The following is a 22,322-nucleotide window of genomic DNA, read 5'->3' on the forward strand; positions in this document are numbered from 1 at the left end:
GGTCTGCCGCAGGGAGGTCAGGAGGGTGTTCCAGGTCTTGGCGGCAAGGTAGGAGAAGGATCTGCCACCGGAGGTCTTGCGCTGGATGCGGGGGACGATGGCGAGGGCGAGGTTGGCGGAGCGGAGTTGGCGGGAGGGGACGTAGAAGTTGAGTCTGTTGTTCAGGTAGGCTGGTCCGGCGTTTTGGAGTGCTTTGTGAGCATGGGTGAGCTTGAAGGTGATCCTCTTGTCCACGGGGAGCCAGTGGAGGTCTTTCACGTGGTGGGAGATGTGGCAGCGGCGGGGTACGTAGAGGACCAGTCGGGCGGAGGCGTTTTGGATGCGTTGGAGGCGTCGGATGTCTTTTGCTGGGATGCCTGTGTAGAGTGCGTTGCCGTAGTCTAGTCTACTGCTGACGAGGGCCTGGGTCACCGTTCTTCTGGTTTCCGTCGGGATCCATTTGTAGATTCTACGGAGCATGCAGAGGGTGTTGTAGCAGGAGGAGGAAACTGCGTTGACCTGCTTGGACATGGTGAGGGCGGAGTCGAGGATGAAACCCAGGTTGCGTGCATGGTTGGCTGGCGTTGGCGGGGGTCCCAGCGCGGTGGGCCACCAGGAGTCGTCCCAGGCTGAGGGGGTGCTTCCGAGGATGAGGACCTCCGTCTTGTCGGAGTTCAACTTCAGGCGGCTATTTCTCATCCACTCGGCGATGGACTTCATTCCCTCCTGGGGGTTGGCTTTGGCGGTGTGTGGGTCTTTGGTGAGGGAGAGGATGAGCTGGGTGTCGTCGGCGTAAGAGAGAATGTTGAGGTTGTGCTGATGGGCCAGTTGTGCGAGGGGGGCCATGTAGATGTTGAACAGCGTCGGGCTTAGTGAAGAGCCTTGGGGTACGCCACAGATGATGTTGGTGGCTTTGGAGCGGAAGGGTGTGAGTCGGACTCTCTGGGTTCTGCCGGAGAGGAATGAGGAGATCCAGTTGAGGGTTTTTTCTTGTATTTCGGCTTCAATATATATGAGTCTCAATATCAAGTGATATATGTATACGAACATTACTACCTGTCCATAACGGTGGAAGAAACGCAATCTACTCAAACCGGCCTAGCACGAAACCTTGGAGATAAGTGTATTAGTCATCGCTACTGGAAAAATACAGCTTTAGTGTAAAATAATGTCTTTGTTAATACAAGTGAAAACCACGCAGTTAAAATTTGAGACCAGGCTACTAGGCCAAAGCCTCTGCTAAATTTAAGCTAAGCATATAACAGTTTCAACAAGAGAATCATAGAATACATTTGCAATTATGACGGATCACTACATTTGTCAATTGTTCATGATTAATTAAGCTCGTTTATAATAATGGCGAACTACTCCGTGGGCACAATTGCCCACGTACATTATTTTCTTTGCTAAAATCACACTACATTATACGATTCTGGTTACATGATATATGAATATATGTTGGTCCTTCTTTTCTGCGTCATCAGCATCACCTCACATATATGAGAACATTGATGCAGAATTGTGAAATACAGTGGTGTATGAGTTCATTGTATGTCAGCTACAAATGGCTTGGCCTTATTTATCCCAAACATTTCACCACTTTTTATCTCTATAGGTCCGGGATGTATCAAACCGTGTAGTTCGATATCTGGATGACAAAGGGATATTGGATCAGGAAAGATCTCAAATATTCATGGCATGGGGCCAGTGGATTGACCATGATCTTGATTTTTCTCCTGAGAGCCCTCTGGCAAGCCCCAACAAAACTAGAGATGAGTGTGTCGCGACCTGCGCTAAAGAAGCAAACTGCTTTCCTATCATGGTGAGTTGGTGCCTCGAGGCACACATTTTTAAGGAGGTTTCGATGAGCACATTGTGAAGATTTACTGTAGATTTACGCAGTATTACTGTAAGAGATTCCTACCAAGAATTAAAATATCAAAATTTTTTGCATCATAAATAAAACAATGATTGTTCAAATAGTTTCACAATTAGGCCATCACAATAAGTAATCTTTGTTGACAGTATATTATAGTGTACAGGTGCAGCTCTCAAGGTAGCACTCTGAGGGTGCTCAATTTAAATGACATGTTTTACAAATCAAATAAAAAACTAAATAAATAAAATTCAATCTTTTTAATTTCACTTCACTGTAGAAAAAAGAAAAGTATATATCAGTAGAGATCAATGGCATCATAATACATTTTAAGATATCCTTTCCTCTGTCGATGGTGGTTACTTTTGTTACATTATCTTCCTTTCAGTCTGATTTCCCTGAAACTGAGGAACCTCATGTTACCATACAATTAGAACGCCCTTTGTATTAAATAACATTTATAATATCTGCTTAGTCCTTTTGGGTTCACTATGAGCTCTCGGGATGTGATTATAATCACTGTTAATGACTAGATGTCAAAATAAATTGACTATGGTGGAGTGATTATCTCTAGGAACATTAACTGCTCAAGCAATCAATATTTTGGTTTTGCAGATTCCGTCAAACGATCCAATGGGTAACAGAAGGGGAAAGTGCATTGCCCTATTTCGCACTGGTCCAGCGTGCCCCACTGAGACAATGGTCAGAGAGCAGCTGAATAGCTTGACCTCATTCATTGATGCTGGCATGGTCTATGGAAGCACAGCCTCTACAGCTGACAGTCTAAGGAATAAGACCAATGATCTGGGGTTGTTAGCTGTCAACCATATGTTTCAGGATGAAAATAGACCTTTTCTACCCTTTGAAGCTAATCCACATAGTGCATGTGCATCTATCAATGCAACTTTTGGAATTCCATGTTTCATCGCCGGTAAGATCTATCATTACACTAATATGCTCAGTGCTTAGTCTAAATAACTGAGATTCCCGGGGTCTTCTGCTATATTGTTACTGTTATAGATATTCCAATATATATTTTTTGTAACTTATGCATGTGACTTATATGGTATGAATATAGTAACACAGCACTTCAGCACCGCACACTACCGAAGTAGCGCAGACAGGAATGAGTGGTGACACCCTAGTTGCTAAACAGCACACGTGGCCGGGCTCTGCGAGGTGTGTCGGAGGTCTAGGTGGGAAAAAGAGGAAGACGTGCACACTCCTAAGGGGTTCTTCGACGTCCTAGTGTTGAGGAGGTAAAGTGATGCTTATAGAGGTGGAAAGGGGATGGTGTCTGGTGTATGTTGACTGAGACTGCATTCCACGGCATAGGAGCATTGCAGAAGAGCATCTGTCTTTGGAGTTCAATGGATCCTACAGTCTAGCCAGCAAATTGTTTATTCCATCAAGATAACAAAATTCTAGAGGTTCGTAGGCTTTAGAGATTCAGCTTGGATTAGAGCAAGACAATAAATCATGATTGATGTAATCATGTAATCAATCACCTGAAACCAAATTATAGATGTGTGTCAGCCTCATATACATGTATCTCGGATGTGGTTTTGGTGAGTTGACTTTCAGGGCCCTCATATACAGGTTCAAAAATCTTGGTTAGAGACTGTAGCCCACAGACAGGGGTGGGTTCTGAACTATTCAAACCCCTCTGGATCGGTTTCCCTCTGTTCTTCTGGCATGGCATGAAGTGTAGCAGGATGTTGCTGCTGCTGCAAGTGTGTTAACTAGATCTCAATATTTGTTGTAGTTGAAAGCAACTGTGAGATCAAGCAGGACATTGAAGCACAGATTTACATTGTCACCAGAATGTAGCGGGGACATTAAACTTTATGAATTTATCACCCTGTAAACTAAAACTACAGAGAACCACTGAGGTATCAGTTGTAAAACTTTTGTTCCTCAAGCATGCTGTTCAAACGGCTCTCCTCCATGTATTGTAGGCTGATGTAAGGTTGTGTACTGATGTGGGCTGCTGTGAGGTTGTAGGCTGGTGTGAGGTTTATGTTTACTCCCAGTATCAAGAGATTATATGAAAACAATAACAAGCATAAGCAAAGCCAATTGGTCTAGCCTATGTGAGAGCCATTGGCTTTGCCAATGTCTTTTAGCTATGTTGTGTGTGGGTGCTGTTCTGCATGGCTAAAAGTTAGTGATGTGGTGTAGAGTGGCACAGAGGAGAGTGGCATTGAGTGGAGTGGCCTAGAGTGGAGTGGCTCAAGGTAGAGTGGGGTAGAGTAGAGTGGCTTGGAGTGGAGTAGAGTGGCAGAGAGTAGAGTGGCACAGAGTTGGATGGAGTGGCGTAGAGTGGCGTGGATTAGAGTGGTGTAGAGTAGAGTGGAGTAGTGTAGAGTAGGATAGAGTAGAATAGTGTGTGTGGCGTAGAGTGATGTGGAGCAGCATGGAATGGCATAGAGTGGCATGGAGTAGCATAGAGTGGAATGGAGTGGCATGGAGTAGAGTGGTGTAAAGTGGCCTAGAATAGAGTGGCATATAGTATAGTGCTATAGAGTAGAATGACGTAGAGTGGCATACAGTGCAATAGAGTGGCAATGTGTGGAGTGAAGCGCACAGTGGAGTTGTAGAGAGTGGCTTGGTGTAGAGTGGAGTGGCATAGAGTGGAGTGGCATAGACTGGAATGGAGTGGACAGGCTTAGAGTGGCATAAAGTAAAGTGGCGTAGAGAAGAGTGGTATAGAGTAGATTGTTTCAAAGTGGAGTGGTGTAGAGTGTCACACAATCGAGTGGCATAGAATATGGAGAAGCATAGAATGGAGTCAAGTAGCATACAGTAGAGTGGTGTAGAGTAGAGTGGCAAGAATGGAGTGCTGTAGAGTTGAATGGTATAGAGTGCTGCACAGCGGCATTCTGTAAAGTGGAGTGATGTGGAGTGGCATAGAGGGATGGGTGAGGAGTCTTGTAGAGTGGAGTAGAGCAGAGTGGAGTAGACTGGAGTGGAGTTGAGTGGTGTTGTTGAGTGGTATAGAGAGGTGTACATTAGAGAGGGGAACCGTAGAGTGGTGTAGAGTAGATTGGTATAGAGTGCATTGCCATAAAAAGAAGTAGAGTGACATAGATTGGAGCAGAGTGCAGTGGCATAGAGTAGGGTAGCATAGGCTGGAGTGGCTCAGTTTCATTTATTCTCACTCAGTCTTCATCTGATTCACTCAGTCTCACTGATTTATTCATTTTTACTCATTTCACTAAGACTCACTCTGACTCACTTATGCTGACACAGTCTCGCTTATTCTCACTCAGTCCTACTCGTTCTCACTTATTCTGACTTACTTAATCCCACTCTCAGTCAGTCTCACTCATTCTCACTCCATCTCATTTTCACTCAGTCTCAACCTGACTCACTCTGCCTCACTGATTTTCTCAGTCCCACTCATTCCGGTTCTTTCGATATCACTCTAACTCACTTGTACTCCGTTATTCTCACTCATTCACACTGACTCACACAATCTCACTCTGACTGACTAAGTCTCACTCATTTGCAGTCATTGTCACTCATTTTCAGTCAGTTCTACTACATCATACTATTTTTCATTCCCTTTCACTCATTCCCACTCCCTCTGACTCTATCAGTCTCACTCAAACTCAATCTGTCTCACTCATTCTCTGACTCATTTGGGCTGTGCTTCTCTCAGGCTCACCCAGACTCACTCAGCCTCGCAGATTGTAAAACTCAGTTACACTCACTGTCATCCTCCCTTATTCTCATTCATTCTCACTCATACTGACTCTTTGTATCACTCATTCTCGCTTGCTCTGACTAACTTCTTTATTGACTTCTCTGTCATTCACACATACAGACATGGTCACATATGTACATTCTCTTTTACAGCCATGTTATACAGTTGTTAGATAACAGGACTGATTATTTAGGATGGGAGAACTTCAGAATGTGGGGAACTGAATCTTTCCACACCACCAGAAACTGACAACCCAATTCCTGGCTAGGCCACAGTACATAACCTACACCCCTGCTGGGGTGACAGGTGATTATGGCAACCTGAACACTATACTCCAACTCCTCAGGGAAGTCTTGAAAACAGATCTCACCCTTTTGTTGTATTACTCATGCATGCCCAGGCGAAACACATTTTCAATACATTTATTGAAACAATTATGATCTTGCATAGAGAGAATGAGCTGCGATAATTAGGCAGATGAAACAAAACATAGTACCCAGCATGATGAATAAGGTAAAGACAATGAATAACCCAATTATGGTAAATGAGTTCTAGAGGTTCTGAGGTTCCTACTTAACTCTAAGTCTATACTGACAGCATAGCGGATGTACCATTCTGCATGCCCGATCTATAGGATTAGCCTTAGCCCCATACTTGGAAATGGTGTCAGGAATCAGCCTGTAGTGTGGATGGTAGATTAGGGCCAGCCATTCTGAGACAGAGCATCATTTATATAATAAAACCACAATGTGTGGGAAGCACAGCTCTGATGCAATGCTTTGTCTAGATGTAAGAAGCTGTCTGCTGAACGGGCAAAGCAAGCACTAGCATATCGTGTACTGTGTTCTTAGCTTTGGACAGAACGTAATGTTTAAAATGTCATTGCTAAGAGTGATGCAGTTAAAACGAATAAAGTTGAAATCTAAAATGAAGCTAAGAAACAGGGAAACCAACTCATGGCCCAGGATGTTCTAATGAAAGACACACACACTCACCAAACACACATAACCTTTAATACTTTTTTCTCTTACCTTGCTGCTTACAAAGGTCACATTTGGGCTTCTGCTTGTAGAAGGATGGCCTGGTTTGTAGTGGGTACCTAAGGTACTTACACCTTATACCAGCTCCAGTTATTCCTTATTAGTGAAATGTAGGCAGTGTCTAGAAGCCAGGCTCTCTAGGGGTAGTGTGGATGAACAGCCAAGGCCTAACTAGGAGACATGAAAACCTCATACAATACCACTGTAGTCACACAGTACTCACACACATCAAAGAAAACATTCAGTGTTACAAAAATAAAGGTACTTTATTTTGGTGACACAAATGCCAAAAATACCATAGAGACTATACTCACTCAGGGGGTAAGTAATACACAAAATATATACACTAGTATGCAGAAATAGCTGTAAAAACAGTTAGAAAACAGTGCAAATAGTGAAAATCGCAATAGTTAGAAATGGTCATGGGGGAACACAAAGCATATACTAAGAAGTGCAATGCAAATGTTGGTTTCCCACCTAGGCAAGTGTAGTGTGTAGAAGGGAGCTGGGAGTATTAGAAAACACCAAAGGTAAGTAATCGAACCCACCCCAAAGCCCAGGAAAGCAGGAGTAAATTGCAGTAACTTTCCTAGAGCACACAAGAACATGAGAAAGATTATGCAAGAACCAGAAGAGACTGCAAGACTCCAATTATGGATTCCTGGATCTGAGGACCTGTGGAAGAAGGGGACCAAGTCCAAGAAGCACAGAAGAGTCCAGGGAGAACAGGAGCCCCTGCTAACCCAGATGAAGGTGCAAAAGAAGAACCACTGGTGAAGAAAAACAATCAGTACTGTGCCCAAGAAGATGGATACAGGTTCCTGGTTGGTGCAGATGAAGTCCCACTATGGATGGATGATTGCAGTACCATTTACGCTGCTGGATTCTGCCAAAAAGCCTTGGCAAACACAAAGTTCGCAGTTAGTGGAAAATGGTGCTGCCCGGGACCAGGAAGGACCTGGCAGACTCTACTCAGGAGGGAGAGTCAGAGGGGGATCTCAGCAACTCAGAGATCCCTCAGCAGACCAGGCAACGCACAGCATGGGGACAAAGAAGGTGCAAAAGGAGGCCCATGCAGTGCTACAACAAAGGGGTTCCATGCCGCCGGAGAACCTCTTCTGGCAGGAAGCTGTGCATTGCAGAAAGGAATGCTGGGGGCTGGAGCTGTAAGTTGCACAAATAACTTTGTGGAAGGATGCCAACAAGCCTTGGCAACTGCAAAACACGCAGTGCACAGGGGTACTGTCTTGCGTGGTGAGGCAAGCTCCTACCTCCACCAAAGTTGGACAGTAGGACGTCAGGACCATTGTGACCACTTCAGTCCACCACCCATGATGCTGAATCCATGCACTTCATCAGGAGATGGGACCCAAGCCACCACTTGTTGCTGCAGAGGGGTGCCTGCTGAAGCAGGGAAGTGACTCTTTCACTTCAAGGGAGATTCCTTCGTTCTTCTGGTGCAGGCTGAAGACAGGCAGTCCTCGGAGGATGCACAACCTGGAAACAGTTGCAGTTGCTGGCAGGAGCTGAAGATACAATGTTGCAGAAGTTGTCTTTGCTTCTTTGTTGCAGTTTGTAGAGTTCCTGGAGGGTCAAGATGCAGTTTCTTTGGTCAGAAAGTGAAGTAAAGGATGCAGAGGATTCCTGCTGGAGTCTTGCAATCCGAATCTGAAGAACCACACAAGAGAAAGACCCTAAATAGCCCTGAAAGGTGGATTGGTCAGCTACACAGGTAAGCACCTGTCAGGGGAGGGCTCTGACATCACCTGGTGGCACTGGCCACTCAGATGCTCCCAGAGTGCCCTGCCAACTTGGAATCCAAGATGCAAAAACCAGGGACACTTTGGAGGAGCTCTGAGCACCAGTGGCGTAGCGTGGGAGGTGCTGGGGGGGCCGGCCGCACCGGGCGCAACATCTTGGAAGAGACTAAATCCACAGGTTAGGGGGCGCAAATTACTTGCCTTGCCCCGGGTTAGGGGACGCAAATTACTTGCCTTGCCCCGGGTGCTGACAACCCATGCTACGCCACTGCTGAGCACCACCCTTGGGTGGTGATGGACAGCGGAGTGGTCAGGGGGTCCCTGAACTGGTGCAGACTGGATTATGCAAGGAGGGCACCATCTGTGCCCTTCAAAGCATTTCCAGAGGCTCTAGGAGGCTACCCCTCCCATGCCTGTAACACCTATTTCCAAAGGGAGAAGGTGTAACACCCTTCTCCCAAAGGAAATCCTTTGTTCTGCCTTCCTGGGCTCGAGCTGCTTGAGCAACAGGAGGGCAGAAACCTGTCTGTGAGGTGGCAGCAACTGTGACTGCCTGGAAAACCTTAGAAGGCTGTAATGGCAGTACTGGGGGGCTTATATGGAGTGCATGGAATCATACAACCAATCCTTGCAAAAGCCTTGGGGTATGATTCCAACATGTTTGATACCAAACATGTCCATGTTCGGAGTTACCCTTATGTAGCTGGACATAGGTAGTGACCTATGTCCAGTACACACGTAAAATGGCCTCCCCACACTCACGAAGTCCGGGAAAATGGTCCTGACGGTCATGGGGGCACCTCTGCTAGTGCAGGGATACCCTCACACACAGGTACTCTGCACGCTGCCCTCAGGGCTGGGAGCCTGCTATAGGGGTGACTTATAAGTGACCTGGTGCAGTGTATATGGCAGTGAAAGAGTGCATGCACCTTTTCACGCAGGTTGCAATGGGAGTGCTGCAGAAACCTTTGCATGGGCCCCCTATGGGTGGCAAAAGATATGCTGCAGCCCATAGGGATCCCCTGGAGCCCCAATGCCCTGGGTACCTAAGTACCATATACTAGAGACTTATAAGTGGGCACCAGTATGCCAATTGTGGGTGAAATACTGGATTACCAGTATCTTACAACCTTAATTTAAGGGAAAGAGCATAACCACTGTGGTCCTGATTAGGAGGATCCCAGTAGACACAGTGAAACACACTGACAAACAGGCCAAAAGTGGGGGTATCCATGCTAGAAAGAGGCCACTTTCCTACACTGCTCCTTTTCGCTTCCAGAAAGGATCTGCCTTCACCATGGAGTTTACCTACAATATAATAAATTTAGTGAACAAGAATCTCAGATGGGGCAGACTTATTGAGATACATATGATGGGTTGGGAATCTTTGCTATGAAATTGACAATTTTGCTGTTTATATTTTTTAAAACAATATTTGTCTTTGGTCTGCTGTAGTGTTTTTTTGGCCTTCTCATCCCTTTTTTCTTAGAAACCCTTGAAAGCGTACTTTCATTGATTGCTCACCTTATTAAATTAATGTATGTGTTCAAATTTATGTGATATGTCCGTTTTGGCCTGCTTTACAACTGTGGGTGTATCGGACGTTAATTATTGTCCTCTTGAGTGTTTTGGTGGCATTGGAGTTCCATGTTAATATCAGCCATTTTATTATTCACTTAACCCTCTGACGTCACTTTTTTTTTCTTCTTGTGAGTCCCTCAAGTCAATATCCTTGGTACACTACCTTGGGATATATGGTTTGCAGCAGTGCCTCTGGAATTGATGCATTTTGTAGTTTAATTCAGACTGTGCTCAGGGACTTTTGTAATTCCCCATTACTCACCTGTATGGACTGCATTCAAAGACTGAAATCTCAGTTTCGTTTTGTTATTGGAATGGGAAGGGTTGTTTAGAGTTGTGTTTCTCACCAAGCCTCCACTGATCTGGTAGGCTGGCAGCCCCGGAGAGCTGGAGTGCAAAAAGAAAACTGGATCTGAATGCACTGCTTGTTTGATACCTCACAGTATATAGGAGGACAAGGTCCAGTGTGTGTCAGTTTCATTGTATCTGTTATTTCTATCAGGTTTCTTGTTTGGGAGTCAACTGTATTTTGCTGTCTTAAAGTTGCTCTGTGAATGTGTTTCAGGATAATTGTTTGTTCAGATAGATTGTGTGGCTGGCAGCCCTCTCACTAATTTTCACTGGCGTAGAGAGTGTTGCCATAGTCAAGGTGGCTGATGATGAAGGCCTCGGTAACAGTTTTCCTGGTGTTAGCTGGGACCCATTGAAAGAATTTGCAGAGCATGCGGAGAGGGTGGAAGCAGGAGGAGGTGACTACGTTGATCTGCGCTTCATGGTCAGATTGCTGTCAATGATGATGCGAGCATGGCCTGTGGGCATGGGAGTGGGTTGGAGTTTGGCTGGCCACCAGCTATGGTCCCACAATGAAGTGTTTTTCCAGAAGATCAGGACTTCCGTCATGTCAGAGTTGACTTTTAGGCAGTTTGCCTTCTTCCAATTGGCTACCATGGTCATGGCGTTGCAAAATTTTGTTCTGTTGATAGAGGGGTTTTCAGTGAGTGAGAGGATGAGTTGAGTATCGTTTGTGTAGGAGATGATGTTGAGTCCGTGGGATCTGACAATGTGGGCCAGGAGGGTCATGTAGGTGTGGAATAATTTGGGGCTGAGGGATGAGCCTTGGGGTATGCTGCGAATGATGTTCTTGGGGGAGGAGGTGAAGGGACGTAGTCGGATGCTCTCAGTGTGTCCTGTCAGGAGGTGATCCATTTGAAGGTGCCGTGTTGTATGCCAATGGTGTTGAGTCTGCCGATCAGTATGTGGTGGGAGTTGTATTGAAAATGGCTGATAGATTGAGGAGGATGAAGGCGGTAGTTTCCCCACAGTCGAGGAGTGCTCTGATGTCATGCGTGGCAGAGATGAGTGCGGCCTCGGTGCTGTGGTTGAAGCATAAACCTGACTGAGAAATGTTGAGTAATTTTTCTTCCAGGTAGCAGGTGAGCTGTTGATTGATGGTCTTCTCAAGTACTTTGGCAGGGTAGGGGAGCAGCAGGATGGGTTCGTAATTTTTGAGTTTGTTGGTGTCGGCAAAGGGTTTTTCTTGAGGGGTCTGATTTCAACATGCTTCCATTTGTCTGGAAAAACTGCTGAGCTGATGGAGGCGTTGAGGATACTGGTGAGTTCTGCGCTGATGATGTTGCTTCCGTGGTTGAACAGATGCTGGTGGCAACGGTTGAAGGATGCCCCAGAGTGGATGGAAGACATGATAGAAGAGATGGATTCTGTCTTGAGCGGTGATCGCTTGGTGATTGTTCTGCTGGTGAGCTCTGGAGGGGTCAAGAGAGCTGAGGTTCGAGACTGAGGGTTGGGGATCGAAGTAGTTGTATATGGTGGTGAGCTTGCTGTGGAAGTAGTCTGCGAACGTGTTGCTAAGTTCTTGGGGAAGGGTGAATGGTTTTCTCTGTGGCTGTCAAGTTTGCGTATTCATTGACTATTCTTAAGAGTTCTTTGGCGTGGTTGGTTGCTGAGTCAATGCAGGTTGTGATGGCCATTCTCTTGGCTTCTTTGATTTGTCAGTGGTTGTTACTGAGGGCTGCATTGTGGGTGGTTCTATCGGCGGGATCCAGAGTAGATCACCATTGTTTCTTCAGTCTGTAGCAGCTGTGCTTAGTAGCTCTAAGTTGGGGGGTGTACTGTCTGGCGTTTCTAGAGTTTTTTTTGGCTCTGGCTGGTTTCAGTGGACAACTCTGTTGGCACATTCTATGATACAGTTGGAGAAGTTCTGTATGGCCTGGTTTAGGTTGGATGAGGCTCTGAGTTTTGACAAGGCAAGGGCCTGCATCTACCGTGTTCCTGTTACTTTGCACCAGCTGCGGTAGTTGGGTCTGTGATTCTTGGTGGTGGTGTGTTGAGTGCCGGCGATGGTGAAGTGGACGATGCTGTGGTCAGACCAGGGGAGTTCTGTGATGTGGCTGAATCTGACTCTGTCACTGGAGGTGAAGAGGGGGTCAAGTGTGTGTCCGGCTTTGTGTGAGGGTATGGTGACCAGTTGGGTGAGGCCTATGTTGTTCAGATTCTAAAGGAGTGATAGAGTTGGTGTTATTGGGATTGTCAATGTGGAAGATGAAATCTCCTAGTAGGATGTAGTGGTTCGATTCGATGGCTAGTGGTGCGATGATGTTAAGGATGGCATCGCAAAAAGCCAGTCGGGGTCATGAGGGTCTGTATGCGAGGGTGCCTCTTTTGGTTGTCTTGGCATCAGTCTGTTGCTGGAGGGGCACAGTTTCGTCATTCATGGCTATGCATCGAATGGTGTTTCTGAAGATGATGGTGATGCCACTGCCATGTTTGTTGATGAGGTCTTGGTGTATAATCTTGTAGCCGTTGGTTGTTGCAGTGGTGATGTCAGTGTTCGAAGAGGGGGTTAGCCAGTTTTGGTGATGAAGGCCACACTGCAGGAGAGGGAGGTGATGGGGACCCAGATTTCCGTGGGGCGTTTGCAGAGGGATCAGGCATTGAGCAGTTGTAGTCTTCTGGGAGGGTGTAGCGTGGGGTCCTGTGTGGGCTGGTGGCTCCCGTTTTCAGGAGAAGCAACAAGTTGGCAGGTGATGGGCCCTCTAGCTGTGCGAGGGGAGGTGGTGCAGCAGTTGTTGAGGCGTCCAGCATTCATGGCTCTGAGTTCATTGGTTGTCTAGCGGTGGGTGGCAGGAGGCTAGGTTCCCTGGCTCGGGCGTGGTCCAGACGCAGACAAGCACAGACGGGCTTGCCATTGGTGTGCCTTCAGCACGCCAGATGCACACCTGCGTTGCGGCCTTCTTTAAGTATGTCATTGGGGAGGGAGGGGCACTGGGTGTTGGAAGGAAAGGGAAAATGGCAGGAAGGGGGCAGGAAAGCAGGGGGAAAACTGGTCAAGGAGAGAGAGTGAAATACAAGAGCCTGAGAGGTTATATACCACAAAGATTGCAAAAAACGACAGAGAAGGCAGAAAAGGACAGTGAAATGGGCAGTAAGGAGGCAGTAGAGAGAGTAGAAAGGCACAAAGTAGGAGGAGGTGGACAGAGGAAGCTGACAAAACAAGAGGAGACAGCAACAAGCGAGCAAGAGAAGATGAGTGAGAAAAGGCTTGAGGGGCACAAGAGGGCAGCAAAGGCAGCAGGAGTGCTGGGGGAGAGGCAGGCACTGAGCAGCAGTGAGACCTGTTGCAGGGATTGCTGGTGCACAAAGAGTAATCAAGTTAACATGCAACAAGAAGGGTGCTACATGTTACAATAAGTTTACAGTAAATAAATGCTGTACCAAATGTGTCCAAGAGAAAAGACTTCTAGTGCGATCTTCATATCTTCATGTAAATGTTAAAATCTATGTATAAGATTTAAAAGTATCCCTTTGAGAACTGAAATAACTCCTTTGTATACAACCACAATCCAGGGACCAATGTCATTTGTATTAAAATAGAACCAAATCAGTCACCAACAATTTGATGCATGGATTGGATACTGGAAGAGAAGGTAACAATTAATCTTATATCAAACATGACAAAGATAAACAGGATAATTGAAGACCCAATTCTGAAAGTGACCAGAATGTATTTTAATTTTAAAAAGGTAATCCTAGAAAATTATTGAAGGACAGAAGCATGGTGGAGCCAGATCCCAAATGATAGTGGGCACATGATGATCCTTTTAACGTTCATTCAATTGAGCTAATTATTTAAAGAACTCCCTAGACAACACAAGCGTAAGATTTCTGTAATAATACAAATCATTAAAGAGCAGATCCTCACCAGCTCCCCCCTCAATACTCGCAGTACCTCCTTCCACCATTGTGGCCCCACCATACTACTGCTGCTACGGATTATCTTGCCCTTCCGCAGTCCTGGTCATCTGGTTTTGTTTATGTTTGTAGCTTTATTTTCTCTTGTTTTTGTAGACTGGCCCTAGTTTTGTGCTTTTTCTTGCTTCTGGTCTACCTGGTGCCATTCCAGCTGTCCCTCTTTCCTGCAACCTGCTTCCCAGCACCTGCCTCCCCAGTGCCTATTCCAGGACATAATTAATGGAGGCTGCAGTGCAACTGCACCACCAGTGCACCACTGGAGAGCCAAAAGCATGGGAAAGGCAAGCCCATCTGTGCCTGTCCGTGCCTGGAACGCTGGATCTCCCATCATCCACTGCTACTCTGGGACTGAGTTCACAGCCTTGAACTCCTAACCCAGCAATAAGAACTGCTGCTGCACCTCTCAGCGCTCTACTACAGGGCCTTCCCTGCGCCACTGCTGGTTCTCCTGCAGCACTGAAACTTCTAAGTATCCTACGGCAGCAACCTTGCCTGCTTCGACTATGCCCGAAAAAATCCACCTCCTACTGCTCAATGCACTGTCACCCTGCAAACATGCAACTAAGATATGGGACACCATCACTGCCCTCACCTCTGACATCGTCTTCCTCACCAACACCTGGCTGAACTCTGCCTCCACACCTGCCACAGCCACCCCCCTCGGTTATCAAGATTGTTCACCGGGACTGCATCAACAAACAATTAGGTGGAATCCCCATCATCCACAAGGAATCCATCCACTGCACCGCTAAAACAAACAACATCAACTTGATCATGGAAAACCTCAAGTTCCAGCTCAGAATAGATGGCAAAACAACCATCAGAGGCAACCTCGCCTTCAGAACTCCAGAACCCTGCACTAGCTTCTGCTACACCATTCCCAAATTCATCACCCCCCCCCCAAGCATCAACACCGAATACCACATATTCCTCGGGGATCTTAATTTCCACCACCTTGACTCGAACAACACCAACACGTTGTGAACAACATCGGCCTCACCCAGATAGTCACCAACACCATGCACATTGCATGCACACGCTAGAGTCAATCTTCACTGCAAGCAACAGAGTCAAATGCAGCCACTCCACCGAGCTCACCCTGTCAGACCACACAATCATCCACCACCAAGCAGACCTCAGCAAAGCCTCCAGATCATTCAGCACCTCTCACCGCAGCTGGAACAAGGTATCCAAAAGCCAATGGACCAGCGCCCTCAATTTCTCCCCAACACCTTCTTGAACATCAAACAAGCCATCAAAAACATCAGCACTTGGATCTCCAACAGCATTGACAGAGTCGCCTCCAGCAAGCCCTCCTAACCCAACAGATCCTCCAAACAAGTCAGCTGGCACACCCCAGAACTGGGAGCCTGGAAACTAACCTGCAAACAACTGGAAAGGAGATGGTGCACCACCAAGGATCCACTGACTGGACCACTTTCAAGACATCCTTCAGCCAGTACCATATACTCCTGAGTACACCAGAAGGATTGCCTTAGACAACTGCATCGAAGCCAGCTCCAACCACAGCAAAGAACTCTTCAGCATTGTGAGGGAGTTCTTCAACCATGCAGTGACTGAGAACATCATCACTACCTCCAAGGAACTCTGAAACACCCTGCTGACTTCTTCCGCGACAAGATATAAACCACCATATACAGAAATGTCAGAAGCCATCCCTCTACCGCCATCAGCCTCAGCCTCTTAGGCCCCATAGGCACCCCCGCCGACAACAGAATCACCATCTGAAACCAGCACACCGCCCAGAACACCTCCAACATCATGCGTCTGTCTACTCTGGAGTTCCCACGAACCTCTGCCCACACCATATGTTCAACCTCAGCAACATCACCATCAGCAACAAGCTCATAGACATCTTCAACTGTTTTTATTAGCTATTCACAGAAATGAGCAACACCACTGCCGTATTCCTCAACATGCAATCCATTATTGACATAATGAAGTGTAATACATGCATACATCATGCACAATCTGTTTAAGGTGCCATGTCACAGCCAAGAGAGAGTCAAAATCAGGAATCAAGCCCATTATCAGTGGATCCAGTTTCAGCACAAGTCACTAAAAAGGACCACAAAGGGCCCTGAATATCCTTTGGTCGGGATGCAGGGGGTAACAACGAAGCATATAGTTCACTGGTGATGTCACAAAATATAAGGTGATTTAACCAATCTTCAACAGTGGGATTCTGACCACTGTCCCACGGTACTGCAAGATGCTGTTTGGCAAGCAGGAGCGCCAGAGCCTCAAACCTTCTGTGATGTGGAGCAAGAGGCTTGAGATATCCCAGGAGTGCCATGGCGGGGGGGTCAATGATATGGTCTATCATAGTAGATATGTGTGTGAAGATATCCTGCCAATATTTCCGTATAAAGGTGCAATTCCATGTGAGGTGTGGAAAATTAGCATGGCCATCTGTGCACTTGGGACATTGATGAGAGATATGTGTGTAGTGTAAAAACTTGTAATGTCGGAGTTTATGTGGACTGTTTAACAACACCAACTTAGTCTGCAAGCAACAGAATTGCTTGCAGACATCTGAGATGGGGGAATTCAAATCACGCTCCCAACGTGCCCGGGCTGCCATGCGACCTACGGGGTGTATCTCAAGATCACCATGGTAAGGGGAGATAGAGTGTGTGCTGTTTAGGAAAGATGGCCAATTTTTCCATCAATGTGCTCTGCAGGCAGAGGCACACTAGTTGATCCATCAGGGAGGTCTCACCCCCTGTCTCAAAGATGGAGCATAGGTCTAGTGTACCATTCATGAAGAGATCACTTACAATGCAAAGCCGATGTGCGGAGAGTGAGCACTGAACCAATGTTTCCTATGTCAGAGGTAGTCATTGGTTACCCTTGAGGGGATTATCAGGTGAATACAGGGCATTGTAACCTAGGTATTTCTGGAGCCAAGACCATGCCCAGCAAGTCGTAGAGAGGGTATGGAGGTCCCAAGGTTTACGAAGCATGTCTTTCGGTAGTATTGAAGGCAGTGGAAGCAAATCCACCTGGTGTCTCTCGGGCTTCAGATAGGGGAGTCTGGCATCCAGATGATACAAGTAGTACAAAAAATGGCATTGGGCCACCAGGTAGTAAAGATAAAGTTCTGGTACTATGAACCCGCCCTTGGAGTAGGGGAGAGTAAGTGTCTCCCATTTAATTCTGGGGCGAAGCCCCATATTAGACATTAACAGGGTGAGCATTGCGGTAAGAAAAAAGGAAACATTCAGTGGTATTGGAATATTAAGGAATAAATAGAAAAATCCGGGAAGTACAACAATTTTTATAATGGTAACACGGCCTGCTATAGATAGTGAAAGGCGGACCCATCTGTCAGTTTGGTTGTAAAGGGTGGCAATGGCTGGCCCATAATTACGGTGGATCACCTCACCTTTCTGACAGTGGAGGAAAATGCTCCAAAATTTAGGGGAGTCATCATACCACTTTAGGGGGTACTCAGTGGGACAGGGGATGGTAGCATTGGTGAGTGGAAATAGTTATGACTTATGCCAATTGATCAACAGACGAGATTGGATGCCATACTGGATAATCTCCTGAAGGAGCGGGACGAGATTCAGAGCAGGGTCCCTCACAAATAGCAAAATATCATCTGCATAGACTGTAGCGAGTATGGTGCCCTTCTGGATATAAAGTCCCCTGTGCAGATGGCATTCCTAGAAGTATTGAATTAAGGGGTACAGGGCAATAACAAAAAGGAGGGGAGAGAGGGGGCATACCTGTTTAGTGCCACAGGATATGGCAAAAGCGTCAGTGAGATGACCATTGATCCTCATTCGGGTAACAGGGCTGGCACACAGAAGTAGGATTAGGTCCTGGAATTCCTGATGGATGCCCAGCTTGTTGAGTGTCACTCTAAGGAATGGCCACTCAAGAGAATAGGAAGCTTTCTTTGCATCCAAGAGGGAGACAGTTGCCTGAAGAGTTGGGTCGGGTTGGTTCAGTACTGCAAATATTGTGTACATATTTTTGGTGGTGGAGCAATGTGGCACAAAGTTGGTCTGGAGGAGGGAGATTATGTGCTCCATCAGAAGGGCCAAATGAGTTGCAGTGACTTTCACCATAATTGACAGAGGTCTTTACGAGGTACAGAAGTATGGGGGTTCACCCTGGTTTGAGAAGGAGAGTCACTACAGCCTCCAGCATGGAAGGGGGAAGGATACTGTCCTCAAGAGCCTCGGCATAAACCTCCAAGAGGTGGGGGACCACAGCCATCTTGAAAGCCTTCTAGAAGTGGCCCGTAAGGCCTTCGAGACCAGGGACCTTGGAGCCACCAAGGGCATCAATGGCTTGAGAAATTTCCACCCGCATGATGTTGCTGTTGACCAGCTGTAAGCCAGACCATGGCTAACGCAGACAGATACATCGTGATCCCCCCATGCTGTCTGTACGCCTTGTGGTGTATAATGTGCGATAATAGTTAAGAAGAGAATGGGCAAAATTATCATCCCCATTGTCCACAGTACCATCATCAGATTGGAGGCTGATAATGCAAGTGAAATGATAATTTGGCTGTAGGATTTGTGCCAGGGTATGGCTAGGTTGATATCCCTTGCCATATTGCCAGGCTTGACAATATTTACTGAGATATTTCTTCCCTCAAATCACCAGTTCATGAAATTCTTGCAAAAGAAGTGAACCCCTGGCTGCTGTCCCCCCACCGCCGCCACACACGTCTACACTACGACGACGCCACCCTCTGCGCCCTCAACACCAGCCACTCTCCCGTCTGCCTTCAAGCCTCCCTGCAGACCACCCGCGGACCTTTCTCCTGCCAGAACTGCACCTTCACCAACCTCCATGCCAATGACCCACCCACCAAGGCAGGATGCAACCATCTCAGATGTATCCTCAACACCCGCTCCATAGCACAGTAGAGCTCTGGAATTTACTCAACTCAGCCTCCCCAGACGTTGCCTTCCTGACCGAGACCTGGATGAATCCCTCCTCAGCACCTGACATCGCCATAGCCATTCCAGACGGCTACAAGATCTCCCGCAGGGACCGCTCCAACAAACCAGGAGGAGGCATCGCCATCATCCACAAGAACACCTTCAGGATCACGACCAACACCAAAGACACCCTCAGCACCGCCGAACTCCAAATCCACACTGACCCAAACACCACCCTCCGAGGGACCCTCGTCTACAGGCCCCGACCCATTACAGCAGTTCAGCAACTCCATTACCGACATCATCAGCACGCATGCTCTTGCATCCACTGACTACATACTTCTTGGAGACTTAAACTTCCACCTCGAGAACACTAACGAAAACAACACTGCCTCCCTGCTCGACAACCTCTCCAACCTCTGCCTCAAACAGCTCATCACGACACCAACCCACTCTGCAGGACACACACTTGACCCTATTTTCACCGCCAGCAATCACGTCTCCTTCAGCCACACCACCGAACTCCACTGGACAGATTACTGCTCCATCCACTTCTCCTTCAAGAAACCCACAACACACAACCACCCACAACGGATCCCCCACTGCAGTTGGAACAAGGTCACAGCAGACCAACTTATCGCGACCCTCTCCCATTAACACCACCGACATTGATGCAGCTGCCCCACAACTTCAGGCAATGGGTCAACACTTGAGCCATTACTCTCGCCCCGATCAAGAATCCTTCCAATAGACGCACTGACAGAAAGGCCTTCTGGTTTATCGCCGACCTCCATGAATCTAAGCAAAGCTGCCGAAGACTCGAAAGAAAGTGGCGCCAAGATCAGACTGTGGACAACCACACAGCCTTCAAAAACACCATCCGCAGACACCACCAACTCATCCGAGCCACCAAAAGAACTGCCTTCAAAGACCGAATCAACAACAATGCACCCAGCCACAAGGAGCTCTTCAACATCATGAAGGAACTCCCCAACCCCAGCTCCAACGTCAACGCCATCCCGCCATCCCAAGACCTCTGCAACTCCCTAGCCTCCTACTTCCACCGCAAGATTGCAGGCATCCACGACAGCTTCAGCACCCAGACCCCACAGGCAACCACCAACACCACAGATTCACCTCCGACCAACCTCCTGCTCTCCTGGACCCCCGTCAACGACAATGACACCATCGAAATCATGAACACCATTCACTCCGGCTCTCCATCTGACCCCTGCCCTCACCACATCCCCAACAAAGCAAGATCCGTTGTCGCACCCCAACTACGAAGATCATCAAAAGCTCCTTCGAGTCTGCCACCTTCCCGGAGAGCTGGAAACACATCGAGATCAACGCCCTCCTCAAAAAACCCACGGCAGACCCAAAGGACCTCAAGAAGTTCCGGCCTATCTCCCTGCTCCCCTTCCCGGCAAAAGTCATCGAGAAGGCCGTCAACAGACAACTAACCCAATTCCTTGCAGAAAACCGCACCCAGGACCCTTCCCAATCCTTATTCTGCAGCAGTCACAGCACCGAAACCGCCCTCATTGCCACCACCGACGACATTAGAACCATTCTGGTCCGCGGCGAAACCGCAGCCCTTATCCTCCTGAACCTTTCGGCTGCGTTCGACACTATCTACCACCACACCATACGCTCACACCTCAGCAATGCTGAAATCCGCGACAGAGCCCTGGATTGGGTCACCTCCTTTCTCACCAGCAGAACCCAGAGAGTTTGCCTCCCTCCTTTCCGCTCGGAGGTCACCGAAATCATGTGTGGCGTACCCCAGGGTTTGTCCCTCAGCACAACCCTCTTCAACGTCTACATGGCCCCGCTCGCTAACATCGCCTGATCCCAAAACCTCAACATCATCTCATACGCCGACGATACCCAGCTGATCCTCTCCCTCACCAAGGACTCCGCCAAGACCTACCTCCATGAAGGAATGAAGGCCATCATCGAATGGATGAAGAGCAGCTGCCTCAAACTCAATTCCTAAAAGACGGAAGTCCTTATCTTCGGCTCCACCCACTCCGCATGGGATGACTCCTGGTGGCCTGCCACTCTTGGAACCGCTCCGACTCCCACCGACCTTGCACGCAACCTAGGATTCATCTTGAACCCCTCACTATCCATGACCCAGCAAGTCAACGCCATCTCCTCCTCCTGCTGGAACTCCCTCTGCATGCTCCGAAAGATCTACAAATGGATACCCACCGAAACTAGAAGAACAGTTACCCAAGTCCTCGTAAGCAGCAAACTGGACTACGGCATTGCTCTCCACGCATGAACCATGGCCAAACTCCAGAAGAGGCTGCAACGCATCCAGAACGCCTCTGCACACCTCATCCTGGACATCCCCCGCCACTGTCACACCACAGATCACCTGAAAAACCTGCACTGGCTGAAAGTCAGCAAGAGAATCACCTTCAAACTCCTCAACCATGCTCACAAAGCATTGCACAACACCAGACCAGAATACCTCAACAGACGCCTCTTCTTCTACACCCCAACCCGGCATCTCTGCTCTGCCGACCTTGCCCTCGCAACCATCCCACACGTCCGCAGAACTACAACCGGCTGTAGATCATTCTCACACCTCGCCGCCAAAACGTGGAACACTCTTGCCACCCACCTGCGCCAGACCAAAGACCTCCTTACCTTCAGGAAATTATCAAGACCTGGCTGTTCAAGCAGTAGCAGCACCTCCCCCCCACCTCTGCCCTCCTCCCCTCCTCAGCCTCTTGAGTCCCTCATGGGTGAGTAGTGCGCTTTACAAATCCCTGATTGATTGATTGATTGATTGATTGAACACTTATGCAGCAACAGTGTTTGGGCCCCCACTGAGGTGGCGGAATCTACTTTGAGTTCCCTTTCCACCCGAGCCAGGTCATTGCGTATACTTTTTAAAACACCTGACTGTTTGGAGATACAACTCCCCCTAGTAAAGGCTTTGAAAGCATCCCACAGCACAGCCTGTGTTGCCACAGAGCCCATGTTTAACAAAAATTACTCTGTGATAGCTGCCGAAAGATCTGACCGGAATGCAGCATCTTGCAGTGCTAGTTCTGGAAAGAGCTACTGTCTAAGGGAGGTATGGGGATGCACAATTGAGAGGATTAAGTTAGTGGGGGCATGGTCAGAGAGTGTACGAGGTAGGTGTTGAACATCTTGTCACCA

The 22,322-nt window shown here is 47.7% G+C and overlaps 1 protein-coding gene across 1 annotated transcript in view; it reads left to right on the top strand.

Annotated features, from left to right (window-relative positions):
- The window catches only part of LOC138247059 (myeloperoxidase-like), a 189,954-nt gene that overhangs the window by 125,560 nt on the left and 42,072 nt on the right, over positions 1-22,322 (top strand). The window contains exons 7-8 of the mRNA XM_069201807.1: positions 1,595-1,801; positions 2,471-2,786. Coding sequence (XP_069057908.1) covers positions 1,595-1,801; positions 2,471-2,786 — 523 coding nt within the window. The remainder of the gene's footprint in view (positions 1-1,594; positions 1,802-2,470; positions 2,787-22,322) is intronic.

This window comes from Pleurodeles waltl, chromosome 7 (assembly GCF_031143425.1).
Source record: "Pleurodeles waltl isolate 20211129_DDA chromosome 7, aPleWal1.hap1.20221129, whole genome shotgun sequence".
In the NCBI taxonomy this organism is placed as follows: domain Eukaryota; kingdom Metazoa; phylum Chordata; class Amphibia; order Caudata; family Salamandridae; genus Pleurodeles; species Pleurodeles waltl.